General features: G+C 40.9%; 1 protein-coding gene across 1 annotated transcript in view; it reads left to right on the top strand.

Moving 5' to 3' along the window:
* Positions 1 to 25857, top strand: part of LOC113409439 (GPI ethanolamine phosphate transferase 2-like) — a 121201-nt gene that overhangs the window by 40919 nt on the left and 54425 nt on the right. Inside the window, exons 7-9 of the mRNA XM_026663352.1 lie at positions 5480 to 5697; positions 12071 to 12352; positions 22713 to 23167. Of these exons, the coding sequence (XP_026519137.1) occupies positions 5480 to 5697; positions 12071 to 12352; positions 22713 to 23167 (955 nt within the window). The remainder of the gene's footprint in view (positions 1 to 5479; positions 5698 to 12070; positions 12353 to 22712; positions 23168 to 25857) is intronic.

Here is a 25857-nt window from a genome sequence, read left to right as displayed (position 1 = left end):
AGTGAGTGCAGGTTCAGACTGATCATGTATACTAGACGGGCTGATATGAAAGACGTAGCTGTGGTTACAACATTTAGGTATCTGGCCAAGCCTCACACTTAACTAATCCATAAGTCAGCGGTTCTCAAACTTTAGTAACCCGAGGACCCCCGTTTTGATTTAAAAATTTGCCGTGGACTCCGCTCAGCCCCAGACCCCGCCCCCACTCCACCTCTTCCCCCAAGTCCCACCCCTACTCCTCCTCTTCCCTGCCTCTTCCCTCCCCCCATGCCAGCATGCAGGAGGTGCTGGGAAGGAGGGGGAGGAGTTGATCAGTGGGGCCAGCAGCCCCGGACATGATTCCGCCCCCTTCCCCGAGCGCGCCCCGTTCCTCCCCCTCCCTCCCAGTGCCTCCTGCACACCAGGGAATAGCTGTTCCCCGGCGTGTAGGAGGTGCTGGGAAGGAGGGGGAGGAGTTGATCAGCAGGGCCTGCGGACCCCCAGGGGTCCCTGGACCCCAGTCGGTGAAATGCTGCCATAAGTGAAAATGGTACAGAAGGAAAAATTAGCAGAGGAAAAGTTTAATATCTTTGTAGTATTAAGTCTCAAACCAGGCAATGTATATAAATGGAGATTTGTTTCAGGGTAGAAGTGGCTGTACACACCACATAATAAAATGGCTGACAGTGATCACAACAATAAGGGGATTTTGGATGGCAATATAAAGGCCTTCAGTAGTCTACACTGAAAAATAACTGTAAAAAGGGCATTGTGATGTTCCATTTGTTATTCAAGATTCAATATTAAGTAAAGTTTCTAAGTTCAGCCAGTCATGTAAATTGAATCTGGGCTCTTCTGTTCTCATGTATTATTCCTCAAACGATTCCGCAGGCCAAATGAGTGCAGTCAGTTACACTTTTGCAACATTGTCTTCAATAGGATTGCACAGCTGTAACTGACAAACTCACTAAAGAGTTTTGTTGCTGCAGAAGAAAAAGAATTTAGCTCACTCTTCTAGCTGCGGCTCTGCCGGGCTAATGGGAGTAAAAGGTTGTATTAAAAAAAGCAAAGAATCCCTGTCCCTAAAGTAAGCAGCTGTAACTGAATATATACAAGGAGCAGATGGGCCCGAGTGAGCAAGTGCCATTTTTACCCAGTCACTCTTCAGAGTTGAAAAACCCTTTGATTCCAGCGACTTCTATCTTTGTGCTGGAAGTACTGGTTTGAATTGTAACCGCTGGAATAAATTTAGCTGAAATCATCTGTAATCTTAGAAAATTATGCACCAAAAATTCATGGATGGAATTCTTAATTTCACAACTGTTGCAGGCTACTTTAGAAGGTATTTGGTGAGAGTAAGGAAAATACCTTCAAGTCTAACAGTCATTATTGCAAACTTTGCAGGAACTCTGCTTTGAGATGGGAATCTATCCGAGAGTACTAGGCAACTTTAGTGCTTGGTAGCAGGGGCCACGTGGACAGTTAGTTTACAGCAGGCTAGCATGGAATAGACTTGCACTCCAGGTTGCCGTACACTAATTGTTTGTATAGAGGAGCCCTTATTCATTTACTATTAATGCAACAAATACTTCTGCTGCTTATTTCAACTGAAATATTGAGTGGATGTTTCTTTGACACCATATTGTCTGTAACTTTCTTGAAACAAAATTTGATGTAACTTAATAAACTAGATGCTTTCCATCCTAGAGTGTGGAGAAAAACTGAATTTGTAGGGAGTTGGTTAAAATCCAGCGGTAAAGATGGTGGCACTTGTGTCTCCGGGGCGGGGGGAGTACTAAAACTCTTATTCAGATGTTTATAGAGAGTAAATGAGTTTCTACAATGGAAAAACTAGCAGTTATCTTCTGAGTCTCAAATCTTCCTGAGAGCACCGAGGAAGATGAGTCTTGGAATAACAGATCTTCCATTCTCTCTGAAAAAGTCCATTTTGTCTTTGCAAATATCAAATATTTCTTCTTTCAGTCACATTAGCCTTTGCAGTATTGGTAGGTAGTTCAACTCTGTTTTATTTTAAATTATGGTTTGAGATAGCTATTGTTAGGCTTAAAAGCACAGTTTGTTTGAAGAGAAGAAACTACAGGGAGCTTGAAAACCATACACTTAACAGCCTGAAGATTAAGGTGTTACTGGCCAGTATGGAAAAAATTGTCTTGCCACACAATTCAAAACTCCCTGCGAATGGCTAAGATGTATTTTCCTTGTGTACTGCTCACCCTGTACTGAACTTATTGTCAATCAACTTTATATTATAAATACTCTGAAAGCATAACAGAAATAAGAAAAGTAGTAACTTTTTACTCTTCCTGTCTTTACTTCACTTTATATTTTCCTGTAACAGAAAATGTGTTTTACAATAGTGTCTGGAAGTTCCAACAGATTATACAGTGCTGTCCCAAATAGCTCCAGGCCCAAGTGCTTACAAACCAAATGAACAAGACGGGATGGAGGATCACCCCCATTTTATAGATGGGGTTTTAAAGCACAGATTAAGTGACTTGCCCAAGGTTACACATCAAGTCTGTGGATCCAGGAATTAAACCCAGGTCTCTTGTGTTCCAGTTCAGTGTCCTATCTACAAGAACATGGCATATCGTTCCTGTTTTGTCCTCAGTGTTAGTTTTTTCTTTCTCTGCCCTTTATGTCCTCCTTCCTACGTAGTTTCAGAGCTGCTGTATTTTCTGGATCGTATTGATGGCCTGCGAAAGGCTGCTTTGCGCGACTCTGGCCAAAAAAAAACCCTACCTTTTTAGCTTGACTTAGAGTCAGTGGAGTATTCTCCCAGCATGAGATGAATCCTCTGGTCTAGGGTTGCTGTAGCTCTTAAGTCACTCCCCCACCTGGCCCAGGGGTAAAGGGCTGGGCTAGAGGAAAGGGGGCATGGCCCGGGTATTCCAACACGTTGCTGGCCATGGGCACTGATAGAAAATATGGGATGGCCACTGTCCAGAGACAATGACCAGTTGAAAAACAATCTTTTGCAGGCTGCTGGAAGGGACAGCGTGCATAGTTTCCTACCAAAATGTTTGAGGCCTCCATCTTTCATATCAGACTTTCACTAATTAGTGCGTGACACCCTTAAAGCAACACCCTCTGACTTCTTGAAGGGAGAGGGCACGTTCTTTTCCTTCAACAGCTTGGCAGCTGTGTAGGTGCATCTCTGTCACCCTCCTTGTTCCTGAAATTTCTACCTCCTGAGCGGGGTGGCAGTTTCTCTGATAGGATTTTCCCCGCAGCTTCAGTTTGAGTCTTTCACTCCAGCTCTTGCCTTTGCTACTGCTCCTAGATTAGCAGTCAGTTTTACTTTTGCTTACAGGTTTCTGAATAGCAGCAGTTTTCACTTCTGCAGCTTGACAAACCAGCAGGAGCAGGGGCACCAGCTCTGTGTGCAGACTTGGGAGGATTACAGTTCCTCAATTCACAATTCACATTTGGAAACTTATCTTTGCAACCATAAGCGTTAGAAACTTCATTTTTAAAATGAAAACTTAGATTCTACAGAAGATGTTGGTACTTGCCTGATAAAGCATCCTACTTTCCCGAGGGTACGTTAACTTTTTAAGGCCTTGAAAATGCATGTTTTCATGGCCATCGCTTGGGCAAAGCCAGTGACTCTGAAAACCGCCCCTAAAACAATTTTGTTGGGGGTTGTTTCTCAAGTTGTTCCTTTCAAAACTTTGATTTGCTGAAATTTGTTTTTCTTGATACTAGAAAATCGATTGACCCTAGCTAAGAGACTAAAGAAGTTTAGCTTATTTAGTTTATCCAAGAGACATGTAGGAGATAACTTGACTACAGATTGCTAGTACATACATGGGTAGAAGACTTGATAGAGGGTTCTTTAATTTATCAGACAGACATAAGATTCAGTTGCTGGAAGCTGAAGCTAAGAAAACTGAGACTAAAATAAGGTAATGAACCATTGGAGCAATTTACCTAGGGATGTGGTAGCTTCTGTCACTTGAAGTCTTTAAATCCAGATGAAATCTCTCTCCAAAAGATGTGCCCTACCTCAACAAGAAGTGATGGATTGGATGCAGGAACTGAACCATTTAGTGAAATTCTATGGCCTGTGTTGCGCACAAGGTCGGACTAACTGATCATAATCCCTTCACTTTTCACACACTCAGTTTTAAAAGGCTTGACGATCAGGCTGAAGTCTCCATGTCTTGGAAATATCTTGGCTATCGTAGCTTCCTTAATAGTATGCTCCTAAGAAACAGGACTTTTCTGTGAAACTATAACCTTTAAAAGGGATTAATTCCAGTAGAGAACCTTGGGAACTTGCAAACATACAGTACCAAGATTTTCAGAAGTCTAGGATTTTGGGAATCTGTCTTGAAAGGGACCTGATTCTCAGATGGTAGGTAATCTGACAAATCAGGCCACTTGCAGTGTTTCAGGTTGGACACCCTAAAAGTGAGGCATGGAAAATCACTTCTGAAATTATTGACCGCATGATGTAACAGTTCATGTTTCTACTAATTTTATTTGGCTCTATCAGGTGAAATTACAGAAATGTGTATGTTGGGGACTTGATTGCAGAGATCAGGGAATGATACTCAGTGAAAAAAGATTGAATGGCTGTGTGTTTCTGTATTGCTGGCAAATCTGAGTCTATTGAATTCAACAATTTCACGTTTTTATTGATACTAATAAAAAGTGTTTGAAAAAAACATTTTAAAAGGATTTCTTTTCAGGGATGCAGTCTAATATTAGTCTCACAGTACCTATGTCCACTTCTAAATGAGAGATTGGCTTTACCTGTATGCTTTATGCTTGTCCACTGATTAGAGCTCTAACAAACTCGTTCTTTACCATCAATAGTGTAAGTTACATGCTCTATATTGCAAAAAAACATTTCGAATATGCTGCATAGAACCCAGAAAACAAGCCGTGTCTTATTGGACAGTGAGACAAATATGGAAAATTTCACATTTAAATCAGAAAAGGCATTGTTGGCAGTGTTACTGTTTAAAACTAAAATAAAATAGTCCATATCACATTATATACAAATTCCTGCTGCTTTGCCCACACAAGTTGAAGGAAGGAACTGAGGTTCCCTCTAGAGAACCACCAACAGATGATATCCAGCTTGGCCTATACTGATTATGGATAACTAGTGATCCTAATGGAGAACATATGAGTTCTGACAGGGCTTAAGTACATAAGTATATAAGTGAGTGTCAGTTTGGAAAGTTCTTCTAATTTTTTATAGGTTTTTCGTTTTCAGTAGGTTTACTTATTTTCAACTTTGAGGGCTTCACTGTTTCATTGTTCGGGGATTAATCAGTCTTATTCTGGGGTAACTATCTCATTATAGACTTGATTGCCTATTTAGGATTTATATCTTTCTCGGTGTGAAATTACAATTGTTTTAGGTCCTGAAGCAAGGTTTTCCTGGGAAGTGTAAAAATATAATCAGGACTCTGATAATTACTAATTTACTTACTGATACTTTTACCTTTTTTTTTCTTACTAGATCCTGGATTTGAGCATTTTAAGATAGCAGAAAAATCCCATGGGAATTGGATCAAGCTCTACCTAGAGGGAAATAATTCAGAAGTCCTCTTAAACCTTGGCAAAAAGGTCCTTAAGCAATATTTAGAGGCTCTGAAGATCCTGAGTTCTTCACTAAGCAAGCAAGTGGCACAATACGACATGTATTCAATGACGGTGGGGACTGTGATAGTCCTGGAGGTATGAATTGATAAGTTTAGGAAAGAGGTTATATGATGGCATTGCCTGTGCTAGGGGAGAATGGACTTGACCCAGGAGGTCCCTTCCCAATTTATGTTCTTGTGAATTCACATCTCGTTATGAAGCGGCTAAGAACAGAAACTTTCAATTTGCTCTTTTGACTACATATGATTACTGCTGGAAATTGGGAACTGTTTCACAGTGTTAACTCTTTCCCATTGAAAGATGAAGTATAATTTTTTAACACACCAAAATTATTTTATGGGATAAGTGTCAGGAAGCTTTTGGTATAATCTCTTTGGTTTACTCTTTCTATGCTTTGATATTTACAGTAAGTGTGCAGATGTGCTCCAACTTTAACTGCTCTTGTATCCACTAGCCTAGATTGCTTCACGAACAGAGCTGCTCTATATAAAAGCATAGAGCAGCTATGCCAACGTTCTGTTTGTGCCTAATGATGATGTAAAGTTCACATTTCAGGAGTCAGGGTCAAATTCTCAGATGTAGGAACATTTATTCTTTGTACTTAAAGGTGTAATCTTGGGAAAGGAGTGCTTCCTGCAAGGAGCTCAGTGCCCTCAACTCCTGCTTAAGAGCTTCTGCAGGAGCTGAGAGTACTCAGCACCTCACAGGACTGGGCCATAAAAATAGCAAATACCATCTTTGGTATGGAGCCTGGAACAGGCTATTTGTAGGGTTTTTTTTTAATGTGGATAATTATTAGGGCTGTCGATTAATCGCAGTTAACTCACACGATTAACTCAAAATTAATTGCGATTAAAAAAATTTATTGCAGTTTTAATCACACTGTTAAACAATAGAATACCAATTGAAATTTATTAAATATTTTTGGAAGTTTTTCTACATTTTCAAATATATTGATTTCAGTTGCAACACAGAATACAAAGTGTACAGTGCTCACTTTATACTATTTTTTATTACAGATATTTGCACTGTAAAAATGATAAACAAGAAATAGTATTTTTCAATTTGCCTCATACAAGTACTGTAGTGCAATCTCTTTATCGTGAAAGTGCAACTTACAAATGCAGATTTTTTTTGTTACATAACTGCATTAAAAAACAAAACAGTGTAAAACTTCAAAGCCTACAAGTCCTCCTCCTTGTTCAGCCAATTGCTAAGACAAACAAGTTTGTTTACATTTATGGGAGATAATGCTGCCTGCTTCTTATTTACAACGTCTCCTGAAAGTGAGAACAGGCGTTCTCATGGCACTTTTGTAGCCAGCATTGCAAGGTATTTACATGCCAGATATTCTAAACAGTCATATGCCCCTTCATGCTTCGGCCACCATTCCAGAAGACATGCTTCCATGCTGGTGACGCTCATTTAAAAAAATGTGTCAATTAAATTTGTGACTGACAATTCTCCCCCGAGGAGTTATGTCTTCTGCTCTGTTTTACCTGCATTCTGCCATATATTTCATGTTATAGCAGTCTCAGATGGTGACCCAGCACATGTTGTTCATTTTAAGAATGCTTTCACTGCACATTTGACAAAATGCAAAGAAGGTACCTGTGACGAGTTGGATCACAGAAACCCCCTTGGGAGCTGCCACCTGATGTGCAAAGACTACCCCTGCTTCTGTTTTCCCTGCCAGCTCAGGACTCCAGCACCCTGTCTTGCTGAACCAGACACTCCTGTCTGGCTCCAGACACAAACCCAGGGTCTGAATCACTTGTCCCAAAGCTGCAAGTTTACCTGAAAACAGCTCATAGAAGTGTGCTTGTCTTTAGCACTCAGATGCCCAACTCCCAATGGGGTCTAAACCCAGATAAATCCGTTTTACCCTGCATAAAGCTTATGCAGAGTAAACTGATAAATTGTTCGCCCTCTATAACACTGATAGAGAGGTATGCACAGTTGTTTGCTCCCCCAGGTATTAATACATACTCTGAGTAAATTACTAAATAAAAAGTGATTTTATTAAATACAGACAGTAGGATTTAAGTGGTTCCAAGTAGTAACAGACAGAACAAAGTAAGTCACCAAGCAAAATAAAATAAAATGCGCAAATCTATGTCTAATCAAACTAAATACAGATGATTTCCTCACCAGTTCCAGAGCACTCTCTTTTACAGGCTAACCTCCTTTTAGCCTGGGTCCAGCAATCTCTCACACCCCCTGTAGTTACTGTCCTTTGTTTCAGTCTCCTTCATGTATCCTGGGGGGGGTGGGGGGTGGAGAGGCTTCTTCTTTAGCCAGCTGAAGACAAACTGGAGGGGTCTCCCACAGGTTTAAATAGACTCTCTCTTGTGGGTGGAGACCTCCCTCCTATGCAAAGTCCAGCTCCAAGATGGAGTTTTGGAGTCACCCGGGCAAGTCACATGCCCCTGCATGACTCAGTCTTTACAGGCCGACGCCATTGTCCACATGGTATCTTGCATGTCTCCAGGAAGGCTTCTTATGTGGATTGGAGCATTCCAAGATGCATTGTTCTCCAAGTGTTTCCTGATCAGATACTTAACCTGGCGAATTCCTTCCTAAAGAAGCTGACCAAATGCCTCCCAAAGCTTACTTAGAAACCAAGCAAGCATACAGCCCATATTCTTAACCTCAAGTAGAAAATGATATACATGTACAAATAGGATGAATAGATATAGTAGACCATAACCTTTACGGAGATATATTACATGGCACAGGCAGCACAAAACATATTCCGGTTATGTCATACATACGTTTATAAGCACCCTCCCCATAAAGCCTTATGGGGTACACTGTCACAGTACCAATGTGAAATTTCTAAAGATAGCTACAGCACTTGACCCAAGGTTTAAGAATCTGAAGTGCTTTCCAAAATCAGAGAGGGACGAGGTGTGGAGCATGCTTTCAGAGGTCTTAAAAGAGCAACACTCCGATGTGGAAACTACAGAATCCAAACCACCAAAAAAGAAAATGAGCCTTCTGCTGGTGGCGTCTGACTCAGACGATGAAAATGAGCATGTGTCGATCCGCACTGCTGGAGATAGTTATCGAGCAGAACTCAACATCAGTATGGATGCATGTCCTCTGAAATGGTGGTCAAAGCAAGAAGGGATATACAAATCTTCAGTGCATTTGGCACGTAAATGTCTTGCGACTCCAGCTACAACAGTGCCATGTGAATGCCTGTTCTTACTTTTAGGTGATGTTGTCAACAAGAAGCGGGCAGCATTGTCTTTTGCAAATGTAAACAAACTTGTTTGAGCGATTGGCTGAACAGGAAGTACACCTCTACCCTGATATAACGCGGTCCTTGGGAGCTAAAAAATCTCACCGCCTTATAGGTGAGACCGCGTTCTATTGGGTTTGGTCCGGTAGGGCGTACCAGCAAGAGCCGGTACGCCGTGCCGGACTGGACCGGCTTCCCCGGTGGTGATTTAAAGGGCCCGGTGCTCCAGCTGCTGTGGGGAGCCCTGTGCCCTTTAAATCATCGCCAGAGCTACGGCAGCGGGGCTCGGGTGGCGCTTTAAAGGGCCCGGGGCTCCCCGCTGCTTTACCACGTTATATCCGAATTCGTGTTATATCGGGTCGCGTTCTATCAGGGTAGAGGTGTAGTACTGAGTGGACTTGTAGGCTCTAAAGTTTTACATTTTATTTTTGAGTGCAGTTATTTTTTTGTACATAATTCTACATTTGTAAGTTCAACTTTCACGATAAAGGGATAGCACTACAGTATTTGTGTTAGGTGAATTGAAAAATACTATTTCTTTTTCTTTTTTTACAGTGCAAATATTTGTAATCAAAAATAAATATAAAGTGAGCAGTGTACACTTTGTATTTTGTGTTGTAATTGAAATCAATATATCTGAAATGTAAAAAAATCCAAAAATATGTAAATCAATGGTATTCTATTATTATTTAATGGCACGATTCATCTTTTTAATTGCGCGACAGCCCTACCTCCTAGGTTTAAAAAAATTCCATCATGTCGGATCACATTGACACCCACATAGGTCATCACAGTGTTTAAAACCTGTAGATCCACAGCACTTGAGTTAATGGAACAACTGGTGGTAATGGTATTGGATTAGCCATTATAGGGAGATGAGGCAACATTTGGGTTTCACACTATTTGCTGACAGAGGAATGCTGAGGCTCAGGAAATACTAGATTTTATGCCAGGTTCCATAGTGGCATATAATCTAATGTTTATACAGACTCTTGTGCCCCTGGCCTCCCTGCTCCTTCCAGCCTGTCCTTGTCCGTCTCCCTCCTCAGCGCTTCATGCCTCTGTATTAGTCAGGTGGCTTCCTCTTCTATTACCAGTACTGGGGAGTATTGAGAGCCCAGGATAGTCTCCCTGCTTTTAATTCTTCTGCTTGGTGCTACAACAGTCCCTGATTGCCAAGAGAACCAATTGCAAAGATAGTCCTGCTCATCCCCTGCAGTCCTGAGATGAAGTCTGTGCACTGTTGATCTGTGGGGTAGCACATGCGTTGTGCGGTCAGCATGTAGGAACTGTGAGGGGTTGGAGCATGCTCAGTACAGATGAAATCTTCCGAGAATGTAGCTGTTGTACTCTACTAAATCTCTACTGAGCATGTGTGAACTGAGGTTTTGAGGATCAGAACTTGTCCAAATATGAATGAATTTTCACAAAGATGGCGAAAAGCACATCCCTGTCACTAGGGGGACCCTGGCCAAATTTCAAGTCTCTGATCCAAAGTATGGAGGCACTAGAGCTTCTCAACAAAATGGTTAAGAATTTTTTAACATGGGCAAAATATCAATATGAGAAACAGCTGTGATTTTGCTGAGACTTTAAAAAAAAGAAAATTCATCCTGAGGCAAACAGCAAACATGGAAAATTTCAGCCTAAACCATTAGTTTGGTGAGGTTATAAGAAACTGAAAATAGGGCATTAGAATGGAAAGGGCTGGGTAAAACAAGGTCTTAGAATGGAAAACACCAGGCAAGTAGTTGATTGTGCGATTAACTACATAGGCACTTTATAACCACTTTATAATAACCTGCCCTCTGTAAATCTGCTCCTCTCTAACCATAGAGGAGAAAATGGAGGGTCACTGTGGCGTTACGGGTTTGGGTCAATTTCTGCAGGTATCTTAGTTCTTTTGTCCTTAATGTCCATAATGGCAATTTTAGCTCATAACTAGATGAGTGATATATTTTCCAAGCGTTAATTTCAGAAGAGCCGATGGATCAGACATTTCTCCCCACCTTTGTCGGGCTACATTATAAACTCTTTGTTGCAGACTCTCTCTGTTTATGTGTATGTCCAGCACCCACCACCCTGGAGCCCTGATCTTAGTTGGGGTCTCTAGGCACTAAACAACAATTGTAATATTAAATAATGTGGAAGTATATGTGTTAGTGCATGCTAGAGGTGTACACATGAATACACGTGTGTATCTGCATGTAGGTGTGGGAGTCCATTTCCATAGATTTATTTATACAGGTATCTGGACAGGTGCATTTCTGTGGTTTTGCTCTATGGATTTGTATTTGGGCTTCAGGAGTGGGTCTTTAATAGACCCATTGCAGCTGTGTTAATGTGTGGTCCTAATTCCACACATAAAATTACAATAACTTTAGTGAACAAAAAACATGGAGCTAGTTACAAAAAATGAGAAGAGGGCAGGGAAAGAATCATGAAAACCTTTGTGAAATTTGATTTTTTTAAAAATTACCCTTTTTGACTATTTTGCTGCCAGCTCTAGTGTCCTGTAACAATTAAAAGATGAACTTAGCATAACACATCTGTCAAAACAGTAATATGCGTGTTTGGTCCTTGCAGTGAAAATGAGCATGTGAGAGAGGGTGGGGGAGAGCAAGCAACAGAGGGAGAGAGGATGGAGTGAGCAGGGAAGTGGGGCCTCAGGAAGGGGTGGGGCAAGGGCGGGGCCTTGGAAGGGGTGGGGTAGTGGGCGGGGCAAGGGTGTTTGGTTTTCTGGAATTAGAAAGTTGGCAACCCAACAGAAGGGCCGCCAATGCACCTGGAGTGGCGCTCCCATAGGGGGACACATCTCAAAAAACTGCAGTTACTGCATAGGGTGAGCAATCATTTCTTCATACTAGAAACCATATTCTGCAAACCCTCCCTGTTCAGGGATGCCATTGAAATCAGTGGGAGTTTTGTATATTGAGGACTTGCAGGATTTCTGTGCCACAGTTTGTATATCACTTTAAAAACACTATAATATGTAAGTGTATCCTTCAGTTACAATTGGCATAAAGCTGCCCAGTCTGGCATGTACCTTCCATCACACACAACCTTGTTGCAAAATATATTTACTAGCAGTGCAGTATGGAAAACAACAACACTGTTTTCCTTTGAACGTTTGCTCTATACTCTATCTGTAGTTTTGAATCTATCTAGTGACCATCTCAATATTTTTGCTCTCTTTTCTAGGTTCTGCTTCTGCTTTTGCTCAGCATGCCAAAAGCACTGAGCAGCAGGGCTGAATTTGAAGTGCCACTCTCCCCTCCGCTGTTTTCTCTGCTGTTTTACTTGATGTGCCTGATGCTCTGTGCAGTTCATGTAATTGTATGCACATCAGCGGAAAGCTTGTGCTATTTCTGCAGTATATCATGGTTAATGGCAGTTGGAGTGATGATGCTGATTTCTGCACTTATGTGTGTAATTTTATCCGCCTTTGGAAAGATGCTTGAGAATCCCAAACTTCCAGCTAAGGTGAGACCACTCTTCAAGAAATATAGTTGAAGCCTTTTGCTGTTTATGATGTATCCTTGAGCAAAGTCTTATCTGAAGTTCCTGGTGTATGCTAAAGGTATAGTATAATTTGAACCCACTTAAAGAGAGTAACATTGAAATGCGATACAGTCACTATGGCATCATACTGATTACTGTAATGAAGATTGTAAAAAGTGTTCATTTTCACATTACTTTAAGAAATGTTCTAATGAGTGTAATTTTGCATTTGATTTACTAGATTAGAAACAATTTATGCAGCACACTAGTTACATGCCTCGTACGCTATGACACTTGCATATACAACTAAAGCAGTTTGGGTGATGTCAAAATACTGCACACTGAAGATAACTGGTTGTATTTTCCAGATACTTGGAACATGACAACATTTTGAGTAAGAAAACAGGCATCGTTAGCTTTTTAGTTTCATAAAACAAATTCAGAGGTTTTAAAACCACATCAGCTATATGAAACTGACTGCCCCTCCTCAGCAGGTGGTAATAATGGAAAAATCAATTAATATTTAATACAGAAGCTGTATGGTTTCCCTTACTGTCTTGATTGTAAAAAGAATCATTGGTTCTGTGGTCTGATAGCTGGCTGGCAGCAAATACTTGGTAAAGTAATGAACTAATCAACGAATGGACAGATCTGCTGAGCGAGACCCCCGATTGTACAGTCTACTCTTGAAAAGGAATGTTGATCTCAAAATGGCCTATACACACTTCAGTCATCTCTGAATTTTCTTACTTAGGCTTTGACTTTTAGCTTTTATTTTATTTACTATGAAATAAGGAAATATATTTCTTAGATTAATGTTGCTTTAACTAAAAGTAGTCTGATCTTGACACTGCTAACATTTCATAGTGCCTTAATAGTCTCTGCTGAGATGGAAACATTTACTCATGGTGAGCAGTGCTGGGTACTCTTTTTCTTTCTACAGTTTTCCACATTTTTTCATAGTCCCAATTCCTCCTCCTCCCCCCCTCCCCCAATTTTATAAATAGCAACAAGCCAAAAAATAATGGTTAGTACTTGGAGAAAGTTGCTTACCTGTAACTTGAGTTCGTATAGATTATCAGTGAAGATCCCCACACTCCAACAGGTGGAAGGGGCTGAGGATAAGCAGAGAGCCATGTTCCTTTATATAGCATTGTATTAAGCGTTCCGTTACTCAAGGCAAGAATGCCTCTCCCATCTGACGAAGTGGGTATTCACCCACGAAAGCTTATGCTCCAATACATCTGTTAGTCTTAAAGGTGCCACAGGACTCTCTGTTGCTTTTTACAGATCCAGGCTAACACGGCTACCTCTCTGATACTTCTCCCATCCCTGTGGTTGGTTTGCCGGAAGGTTCTTGGAAGGATTAGATTTGTATTGGTAAATGTTGGTGTACACACACAGACACACAATTTCCACTGATGATGATCAAAATTTATAATAGGCAAAGTAAGAAAAATGCTGCTTGAGAACTTTAAATTAGAGTCCCACCTTAATGTATGTAAAATGTGTTATAATCCTGGCATTAGTGGAGCTGGAGCAGTGGCACATTTAGGTAGGTTTAAATTTTCGAATCTCGGCATCTACTGTCATTAAATATATTATCCATTGAATTTATTAAAAGAAATCAAATTCTGCCAAGCCTAGGCATATACTCAAAAGTGTGCATTTGTACTGATCTGCTCAAAGTCAGGTTAAAGGGAACTTTTTTTTTTCTTGAGCCAATGAGTCGCTTCACTTACAAGCACAACACAAATTCATGTAGCTTTAGGGCTGCAGAAGTTCTTCTTTTGCTGTCTCGAGTTTTATGTGTGACTGAAGATGTTTCCTTGAAAATATCCTAAAATGCATAGCAAAGAAATTAGGCAATAAGGTTAAGATGTTAATCTCATGATGACCAGAAAATTGAGTTAAGCTTCGTGTCAGAGTCCTTACTCCTTGCACAAAAGCATTGTGACAAATCTGTCAACACTTAATCAGGAAACACTGGTCATGCTAGTCTGCTCCTAATCTTCCCTCGCCTCTTTTCTTGATTGCTACAGACAACACCACCATTCCTACCTGTCACTCAGGCCATAACCTGGGTGACATGTTCAACTTGGGCATTTCTGTAGGTCCTCATACCCAGGACACATCTCAATCTTGCAGATTCTTTCAGCATAATATAAGTTACAGCTTAAAATTATTGTCCAAGCTCTGTCATCTTGTGTCTCGATTGCTGCAACATCCCTTTCTCTGGCCTTGACAAATCTTGTGCTGCTCATATCCATTCAGAATGCTGCTTCAAATATCATTTTACTAGCCTGTTGCTTTGTCCATGTCCTCCCTCCACATGCTTGCTCTTTTCTATAGCAGTTCGTCTTCGCTTTCAGGGTCCATCACAGTCAGTCCACGCCCTACCTATCATTTCTCATTCACTATTGGGATGTCAACCCCCATCTCTGAATGGTCCATGATGCCAGCCTTCCTTGGTGGTTTTTAGAGGATGCTAATAACTTTGGAGGTGTATGTCTACACCAGTGATGGCTTATGTATGTATAGAGGGCACTGGGGCACCGCCCCTCCTGTAAAAGTCCACACAAATACGTGTGTGTCACTAAATATGAATGGAGAACACAGCAACTATATTCTGTTATCAATTTGTATTTAATAACAGCCTCCAGGTGTCCTTCTCCATCGCCCCCGTGGTACGTGCGCAGACTGTGCGGTGAAGGTCTGACAGGAGGCAAGCCACTGGGATTTTGAATGGGGGCAATTTGAGTGTAACACTTTACAGTGCTGTATAATCACTGCAGCCTGTGGGTTGGGCAGTGAATCCAACGCCTCGGACCCCACTCAAAATCCTTCACTGTGCAGTCTGTGGGGGAAGAAGCTGGAGGAGAAGTTGACCAGGAGCTAAGGAATCAGGAAGAAAGGCCAAATGGGCAGAAGAGCCACCGTTCCGAGCTGGTAAATCTGTTGCTCCCAGCCTAGGGAAGAGGGAGCCCGAAGGACTTGTGGCTAATAGTGAACTTTCGGGGGGCAGGCAGGGCAGTGAGTAAGCACCAGGGTCTGGGGAGAAGGGAGGAATTAGGGTAAAGAGAGGAGGGAGACTTCAGGGGCCAGGGCCAAGCGGGGTGAGAATTGGGGGGGGAAGAGCTCCCAGAGAGCTGGGGCTAAGGGGAGAGTTATGGTGTGGAGAGCCCCAGGCATTTCTACTATACCTCACTTGTGCCAAGGTTGACCAGCTGCCACTTGTCAACACTTGAGCTGGAAGTGAGCCTTCCAGCCCGGGTAGACAGGCTCTCACGCTAGCCAGGCGAGCATTGTGGCTTGAGCAGCAGTTTGGGCTCTCAAACCTCCCCCGCTTCTCCCCTCCAACTGGGTCTGAGCTTGGGTGGCTAGACAAAGTCTCTGCTAGAGCCACAACATCCACACTGCTGTTTTTAGAGTGCTAGCTGGATCCCCGCTTGCATGAGTCTGCGTCTTTTGGGAGGCTTTCTCCCTGCTGCAGTGTAGTCATACCACGAAAAACTGAAAAATAAACATTAAAATGGAATGCGTCTGACGAAGTGGGTATTCACCCACGAAAGCTTATGCTCCAATACTTCTGTTAGTCTATAAGGTGCCACAGGACTCTTTGTCTCATTAAAATGGAAGTTGTTCAACAGTTTCCAGATGTTTGACTTTCAAGTCATGCTGGAAGACTTGCATGTTTTCCCACGCGTTGCCTAAGGGCCTGGGTTAAATGGGGGAGTGGATTTCGCAGGTTGAGGTGCAGCAGCGTCTGTTGGATAGGGACATTTTTGAGACTGTCAATCCAAGGGAAATTTTTGTATATCATGTTTTGTAAAGAAATGTTGAAGGTTTGTCTACACTGCACTTGGAGGTGTGATTGACGCATATGTACATATACCTGAGCTGGCTTTAATTTAGCTAGCGTGATCTCAATAGCAGTGAAGCTGTGGGAGCACAAACTTCAGCACAGGCTGGCTCCCTGTGTAATAGTACCCAGGGGACTGGGTGGGCTTGCAGCAGCATTGGCGCTATTGATAGTCACGCTGCATTAAAGCTAGCTCAGGTATGTCTACACATGCTTCATTCCCATCTCCAGTTGCAGATGCTTAGACAGATGCTTTTAATTGAAATATATAAAGATGGATTGCTAGAGGTGTACACGAGTAGACATGAATTACAAATAGTACTATAAAATCATTTCCTTTCTTCCTTGCATTACGGTATCACAGAGGTTCTCAAACTAGGGAGCAGGGTGCAGAGTATATTCTGGGGCGGGGGGGGCATTGAGAAGCTTTTTGGGGGGAAAATAAAGCTTACTTGCCCCCATTTTATCCACAGCAATGAATAACTAGCAAAGTTGATTCCTCCACACATATCAATAGGGGTCTACTTAAATCACAGTGAAATCACACATTTTTTGTGGGTTGGTTAGGGCATAAAGAGCAAATTCCTTGGATGAGTTCATACAGTTATATATTCCATGCCACTCTTACTTCTGTGCTGCGGCTGCTGAGGGCTGTACTGCCTTCAGAGCTGGGCGCCTGGCCAGCAGCTGCCTGTCTCCACTCTGCCTTCAGAGCGGGGTGGCTGGAGAGCGGCAGCTGCTGGCTGGGTGCCCATATCTGAGGGAAGCACTGCCGCCAGCAGCACAGAAGTAGGGGTGTGGCAGTACCTTACTGTTTTTAATATTTAGTGAAACTTGCATGGTTTTTTTAATTGGTATATGTACTTGTGTGCCGGGAGTGAGGGGCATCCATACTACAGACACACACAAGTGTGGGGCGTGATCAAGTAAGTTTGAGAACCACTGCAATATCTGATCTCAGGATTCTGCAGGAACTGAGATGACATCTCAAATACTGAGAGGGCAAGGAAGGCTGTTCTTTTCCAGTTTCAGAGTTTGATGTTGCCAGTGTAGAGCCTAGAACATGCATCTTGTTAGGTTGAATAAATCCCTCTTCCAAATGTATGCTTTACAATACAAATATATATGTATTCAAGACCATCTGTTAATGGCTTCAGATCTTTTATATACATTATATATATATAAATATATATATTTATATTTTAAATAAAGCATTTCAGTTCATATCTCTGAAGAAAGTCTCTGAAGTACATGTCCTTCAATGTGGCTTTTTTCCTGTGCTTGAATGTAGGAGCTGATTATCAGGTTTATGAATTTTCTGGAGATTATAATGCTCTAGGCAGTGTTAACATCTGCTTCCTGGATGCTATAAATAACTTTTGATTAGTACATCTTTTCACAATCACTTGCTCCCTCAGTGACATGTAAAGCTTTAAATAGTGCTGCAGTCCTTTATAAATCCTAGCAAATCTTCAAAATGTTCACTTATTTGTGTAGTGCCTCAATTCAAAGTTACTGGATTGTCTTGAAGTATAATGCACCGGACCCTCTCTAGAACGCGGGGTTTAGGATCCATGCGCGGGCCCGCATTAACTCGGGGACCGCGTTACTATGGATTCCAATGAAGGTAATTAAATTTGGGATCCATGTGCAGTCCCGCGCTATAAGCGATTTCGTGCTTTATAGAGGCGCGTTCTAGCGAGGGTCCGCCGTATGTAGTTTTCCTGTTTGTAGTCATGTTTTGCTATTTCTCTTAAAAATTGGGGCCAGCCTAAGTAAGGGACATTTTGAAAGTGCAGAGAATGCAACAGCTCTGGAGTATTACTTCCATTAATAAAATGCAATTCAAATAAATTCTATTTCATTGAATTTTTGCCTTCTGCTTAATTTTTATTGGTTTCCCCCATATGGTATTTTTTTATCTCCTGTTTAATTACCAAAGCACCAAATTGCAGTTCACGTTAAGACCTTTTCTTTCATTCTTACTACCTTTAAAAAAAAAAAAAAAAAAAAAAAAAGTATGAATGAGATGGTGCAGCGATTGGTAGCTTTGAAATGTGATCCCAGCATTCCCGAAAAACCTTATTGGGAACAGTGGTAATCAATGCTGTTCCGTGGAAGGTAGCACAGTTGGAAATACAGATTAGCTCACTTTGTGTCCAAATGAGCAGAATCCAAGAACATGACTTCTGGAATGTTAGACTCTTTACTAACATCCCTCAAACCTTATAATTTCTAGTCTGAAAAGTGACTGTGTAAAAATGACTTACTCATTTAGTCACTGATATTTACTTGAGTAAAAAATAACTCTCTATTGTACTGTCAGCCCTCCAGAAGCTGCACGGCTTTGTGAGTGAACTGTATTTTTCTGCCCCACATGTTAACAGAAATGTTCATTTCAATTGCAAGCGCCTGTGCATTCCCATTGTCTAATTATGTCCTAGTTGCCACCATTGGGTTAATCAGTGTAAGAGAATTGCACCGAGAACTTATTTGGGCTGCAAAATTTTTACTACTCGTGGTGACGCACAAACTAGAAAGAACCCGACTTGACTTGCAGATACTAGGTTGGCTTTGCAAGCCTGCTGCTTAGAAAATCCATATTTATAAATTAAGGATTCCATATACAGTTTGCTTGATATAATGAGGGTGTCAGACCTTTATGGTGTTGTGTACCAGCAATGACTAGAACATTAATGGGGGTTGAAGATGCTCAAGAGTTTGAAGGATTGAGCCCTAATCGTGGTACCCCACAATGCTTTTACAAAATCCATTTCAGGGTAGTTTTTATTAAGTCAGTTACTGACACAGAAATCTAAATTTAGTATTCCATGAGTCAAGGCATAGCTAACCTTTAATGATGACATTCAGTAATGAGGCAGAGTTTTATTTTGTACGTGCTTTCTGTGTGAGGGAGTGTGGGGTTGATCACTGAATGTGTCCCTCTCTCAGGAACAGTAGAGTTGTGTGTGTATGGGGGAACTGTCTGCGGGAGCAGAAGGAGAAAACAGGGTTATTGTTATGGAGGTCAGGAGGATATGCCCTTAGGGGAACAGGTCCATTTGACAGTGATGTGTAAAGAACCCTGTTTGCTGATCCTGGTGAGGTAGGTGAACTTCTGTTGTACTCAGTTAGTGCCATTAGCTTCCCATTTAACCATTCCTGCCATTTAAACAACAAAACATATACCAAAGCTTTGTTAATTCACCATATTTATTTATATATTATGTTCCTATCCTCTACCCCATTTTGACTTCTAGTTGTAAGCCTTCGAGAACAGGAATTATCTTACCTAAATCTGTACAATGCCCAGCGCAATGGGGCTCCAGTCCTGATTGGCGTCTTGAAGCACTACCATAATGTTTATTAATAGTCAGAAAAGCCACAACAATGCAACCAGGATTAATATCAGTCCTGATTAATCTATTTTTCTTACTGTTTCCTAGACCTTGAGAGTGCATGAGATGTGCTGATGTGCAGAGGGGTTGTTTGGTTACTAGTGTAATTCTGCTGAAGTAATTGGCGCTGCAACAGGAGTATTTTGTCACACTAAGCTGCTGCACTGAAACTGTATTCACATGGGCATAGAAATGGAGCAAGTTTGGAGAAACACCAGAAACTTTCCCATTAGTTTGATTGCTCCCATAAAGTTGTTTCATGATTCCGCAGTGACTTTACATTTCAGTTGTTTCCAATTTATGAAGCTTACTGTTGTGTCAAGGGCACCTGGGTTGGTGCTGATAACCATAAGGTACGAGACATAAATACATATATATATTTCTGTAAAAGGAGCGTTAAATCTTTAAAAGAAGACACATAAATTGTCTGATAGGAGGGTGAAGGGATCTGAGATTCCTGTAGCTTCTGGGGGCACGGGTTGACGACATTGGTCCCTTAAATACAGAACTGAATGCATTGGCGTTGCTGTGACTTAAATCTCCTGTGGTCTAATGACATGCTTACGCACAATTTGGTCTCAATGCATTTTCACTCTTTGGGTCTCTCTGCTGAGACTGTTAAACAAGAGGTTAGTGCTAATGCTGGTGGTTGTTGTGATATAACCTAATCTGTTATCTGGAATGAGTAAGTATTGTACATAATCCACCAAACAGGCTTCAGATGATAGTAAGTTTAGATCACTGACTTGGGATGTATTTCAGCTGGAAAATCTCATTCAGTTGAAATTTGAAGTCTGTATCATCATCTGTAATTTTAATTTGTAAATGCAGAAGTTTTGGTGTAATGTGCTCCCTTACCCCCCGACCATACACACACGCGGTCCATGCTGTTAGTATGAATTAATAATATCTAATACGTACTTCAGGTACATCACCTGCCCTGTTTACTCAGCTCACGAACTCCAGGCGGTGAATAACAAAGACTACATTTAGACTTTGCACAGCTTGGTTCCCACAAATCAAAACTCCAGATTAGTCTTAATTAGATGCTGAGGCTAAACTTGTTTATTACCTGCTACCTGATTAGATATAGGTTTAATTTTTGGGTGAAAATTCATAACTTGTTAGCAAATCTTACAAGGTAAGCCAACATTTTGGAGTCTGTATTGGAAAACATGGAGATAGTCAACATCATGAGAGTTAAAAATCTGATATACATGGTCTACTTCTGAAGTCAGTACTTAATGGCACATAAACAATAACTATGTCCAATAGTTACCACACAGCAGTATCTGAGATAATTAAGATACTTTGTAAGTACAGGAAAAAATTATGATCTCTCACATACAGTACTAATGTTTAATTGTTGGCAAATGTTTTTCTGATAGAGATTAAACCCTGCAGTGGTTACTAGGACAAGCTATTTAAAGTGAAATCACTGACCATGCAAAACCAAATGTGCTGAGCACAAACTAGTTTTCTTTTAAGCATCTCAGGGTTGAACTGTGTCTCCTCCATGTAATCAGAACTGTCAAATTAACTGTTGGAGGTGCTTGTTCCTGGGCGAACACTTTTTAAATTTAATAACAGCTGCTTAGAGTCGAAAAACTTGATTGCTTAGCTAGGCTGACATGTAACTCTCTTCACAGGGTGCCCGGTTTTCCACACACCACAGCCAGTGCTTTTAGCAAGGTACTCTATGCAACAAAATATTACGTCCTGGGCCACTGCAGCTAGTCACCATCTTTAGATACAATGACTTGACCATTACGTTAATTTTCAACCATGTCAAATAGCACAGTAAACTGTAGTGTGTGCTTTCCATACACACTGCCTTTCTCTTACCCTCACAGCTGTGGCCTGTTGCTTAGGAAATTAAATCCATTCTGAAGTGAGCTACACCAGTGGTCTTCAGACTTCATGATTTTATATGTTTAATAGAATATCACTTTACTTTCCTTGGTTGTCTGTTGTAAGGGAGAGAGGTCTAAAAAAAACCTAAAGCTTAGAAATCATAGTGCAGTATACACAGTTTTGGGGAAAGTACATTTGACTAGTCTGTATAAAGTTCCTGGATATTCAGTGCTTTTTTAAAGTCCGCTCACAAGGTCAAGTGTAGGAGCGCTTAGCTAAGAAAATGAATCTACAGAATATACATTCAGAGAACTTTGTTTTTAAATATAAATAATTTACCATGTTTGGGATTTGGCTTTAAAATGGTCTCTGTACTGAAAAGTATCAATAGTTCGTATTCGCGATAGGTTGTTTCTTTAGTGTATTTCCCAACCGAGAAAATTACTTAAAATGAAAATAAAGCATTGTTCGGGCAGCACTTCTCCCAAAGTGCTCATTGGCATGCTTCGCGAGTATATAGCCCTCTCTTCCCAGCCGTGGGCATTGAGGATAGTTCCGTGTAGCTGCAGTGAGCAGAAAATTGAAATAATGAAGAAATCAGGCCAAGAGTATTGTTGTAGCCACATAGAACATGTGAAATACATATTTAAACACTCACTAGTTAACAGACTCTTTATCATGAAATAAATACACAGTTCCGTTTGCAAGGTAACAATAGGCGGTAAGATGTCTGAAATAGCTGCTGGTAATTTGAGATGATTTTTTCACTTTATCAAGCCAAGAATGGCTAGGGCACTAGAGCGGTGCTTGTTAATGGTATCTCTACTCAGTTTTTGATTGCTGCAAGAGTTCTATTTTTAGATCTACTGATGTGCAACAAGAAAGAGCTGCTCCACGCCTTCTGTCACACGATTGTAGAGAACCTGAAGCTGAAGTGTGCATTGGTGATTATTCAGAGAGACGTTCGTTACCTTGAGGAGATATAAAATGATTTAAAATAGTATCATTAAATGTGTTATGATGCATTCTCAGTGGATTACACTAAAATTAACCTTATTTAAGAGTAAAAAGTGCAGAAAATGCCATTGAGAAAAATTACATAATTTTGTCTTTTTTGCTTAGGATTTGTTGTCACTGAACAAGTCGCTGTAAGCACATTTTAAACACACACTGAAGTAATGATATGTTTTTCAGATTATTTCACCAATGACACATTTTCTGTTCACAGAACCCAGCTGTCTCCAATTCCAGCTGGTCAGAACTAGATGTACTCATGTTGGCAGGAACTGTTGCCCATGCTGTGAGCCTGGGAGCAAGCAGCTTCGTTGAAGAGGAGCACCAAACCTGGTATTTTCTTATCAATACTCTTTGCCTGGCACTGTGCCAGGAAATTTGTAGACACTACTTTCTTGTGAAAGAATGTGATCTTCAGCTTAGTACTGCTGTGAAGCAAAATTTTGAAGATATTGAGGAAACCGCCCAGTGCAGGAATGTTGATATACCATCATGTGACTCAAAACTGGGCAAAGTCACCTCTTCAGGTGAATTTCTAAAAGGCTCAGAAAAGTGGATGGGTTTAGCAAGTCCATGGATCATCCTTATTTGCTGTCGGTTACTTCGTTCATTAAATCAGACGGGAGTTCAGTGGGCTCATCGACCCGACTTTGGACATTGGTTGACAAGGTGGGTATCTGAGTTGGATAATAGTTACTACTTACTTAAAAGGTCATGTCTGTCTTTGTGTTTAGCTAAGGGGATAATGATTTAATATTCTGTTGGAGTAGTTGTCCTGTGTAATGTATTTACCACCACTAGGCTACTGTCCTTAGCCGTAATCAAAATTTATAATCTAATCCTTGAAAAGTTGAAACATGGTTTTTTTTATCAGCGATTTAATGTTCTTCAATAACTAAGTCAACAGTGGCTGGCATAGTATATAGAGACTCGTGTAATAGAATTAATGTATATTAAAGCAGAACATTCAATGCGTAATTCCTAACTTTACTAAGTTAGTAAAGTGGTACATGTAGGTACCAATGACATAGGGAAGTATAAGAGAGAGGTCCTGGAAGCCAAATTTAGGCTGCTAGATAAGAGATTGAAGTCCAGGACCTCCATGGTAGCATTCTCTGAGATGCTCCCAGTTCCACGTGCAGGGCCAGGCAGAACTGCAGAGTCTCAATGCGTGGATGAGACGATGGTGTAGGGAGGAGGGGTTTAGATTTATTAGGAACTGGGGAAACTTTTGGGAAAGGAGGAGCCTATACAGGAAGGATGGGCTCCACCTAAACCAAAATGGAACCAGATTGCTGGCACTTAACATTAAAAAGGTCGTAGAGCATTTTTTAAACTAAGGGCTGGGGGAAAGCCGACAGGTGCGGAGGAGCACGTGGTTTAGACATCCCTTAGGGGAGTATCTATTAATAGAGAATCCCTAGGTCCTAGTGAGGATGAGAGGATGGAAAATGGTAAAATAATAGGAAATAAGCAGTGAGAGGCAAAAAGGCATACTTTAAAAGTGGAAGTTAAATCCTAGTGAGGAAAAGAGAAAGGAGCATAAACACTGGCAAATAAAGCATAAAAATACAATTAGGACGGCCAAAAAAGAATTTGAGGAACAGTTCGCCAAAGACTCAAAAAGTAATAGTCAATGTTTTTTTAAGTACATCAGAAGCAGGAAGCTGCTAAACACCAATGGGGCCACTGGATGATTGAGGTGCTAAAGGAACACTCAAAGACAATAAGGCCATAGCGGAGAAACTGAATGAATTCTTTGCATAGGTCTTCACAGCTGAGGATGAGGGAGATTCCCAAATCTGAGCCATTCTTTTTAGGTGACAGATCTGAAGAACTGTCCCAGATTGAGGTATCATTAGAGGAGGTTTGGGAACAAATTGATAAATTAAACCGCAATAAGTCACCAGGACCAGATGGTATTCACCCAAGAGTTCTGAAGGAACTCAAATGTGAAATTGCAGAACTACTAACTGTAGTCTGTAACCTATCATTTATATCAGCTTCTGTACCAGATGACTGGAGGATAGTTAATGTGATGCCAATCTTTAAAAAGGGCTCCAGAGGTGATCCTGGCAATAACAGGCCTGTAATCCTGACTTCAGTACCGGGCAAACTGGTTGAAACTATAATAAAGAACAATATTGTCAGATATATAGATGAACATAATTTGTTGAGGAAAAGTCAACATGGTTTTAGTAAAGGGAAATCATGCCTCACCAATCTACTAGAATTCTTTGAGGGGTCAACAAGCATGTGGACCAAGGGGATCCAGTGGATATAGCATACTTAGATTTTCAGAAAGCATTTGACAAGGTCCCTCACCAAAGGCTCTTTCACAAAGTAAGCTGCCATGGGATAAGAGGGAAGATGATCTCATGGACTGGTAACTAATTAAAAGATAGGAAACAAAGGGTAGGTATAAATGGTCAGTTCTTAGAATGGAGAGAGGTAAATAGTGTTGTTCCTCAGGGGTCTGTTCTGGGACCAGTCCTATTCAACATATTCATAAATGATCTGGAGAAAGGGGTAAAAAGTGAGGTGGCAAATTTTGCAGATGATACAAAATTACTAAAGATAGTTAAGACCCAGGCAAACTGCGAAGAGCTACAAAAGGATCTCTCAAAACTGGGTGACTGGGCTACAAAATGGCAGATGAAATTTAATGTTGATAAATGCAAAGTAATGCACATTGGAAAGCATAATCCCAACTATACATATAAAATGATGGGGTTGAAATTAGCTGTTACCACTCAAGAAAGAGATCTTGGAATCATTGTGGCTAGTTCGCTGAAAACATCCACTCAGTGTGCAGCAGCAGTCAAAAAAGTGAACAGAATGCTGGGAGTAATTAAGAAAGGGATAGATAATAGGACAGAAAATATCATGTTGCCTCTATATAAATCCATGGTACGCCCACATCTTGAATACTGTGTGCAGATGTGGTCACCCCTCTCAAAAAAGATATATTGGAATTGGAAAAGGTTCAGAAAAGGGCAACAAAAATGATTAGTGGTATGGAAAAGCTTCCGTGTGAGGAGAGATTACTAAGACTGGGACTTTTCAGCTTGGAAAAGAGATGGCTAAGGAGAGATATGATTGAGGTCTTTAAAATCATGACTGGTGTAGAGAAAGTAGATAAGGAAGTGTTTACTACTTCTCATAACACAAGAACTAGGGGTCACCAAATGAAATTAATAGACAGCAGGTTTAAAACAAATAAAAGGAATTATTTCTTCAAACAACACACAGTCAACCTGTGGAACTCCTTGCCAGAGAATGTTGTGAAGGCCAAGCCCATAACAGGGTTCAAAAAAGAACTAGATAAATTCATGGAGGATAGGTCTGTCAATGGCTAT

The sequence above is a fragment of the Terrapene carolina genome, unplaced genomic scaffold, assembly GCF_002925995.2.
Source record: "Terrapene carolina triunguis isolate 2854851 unplaced genomic scaffold, T_m_triunguis-2.0 Scaffold33356, whole genome shotgun sequence".
NCBI classification, from domain to species: Eukaryota; Metazoa; Chordata; order Testudines; family Emydidae; genus Terrapene; species Terrapene triunguis.
Note: the sequence above shows the minus strand (reverse complement) of the source record. Positions and strands in the feature narration are given on the sequence as shown.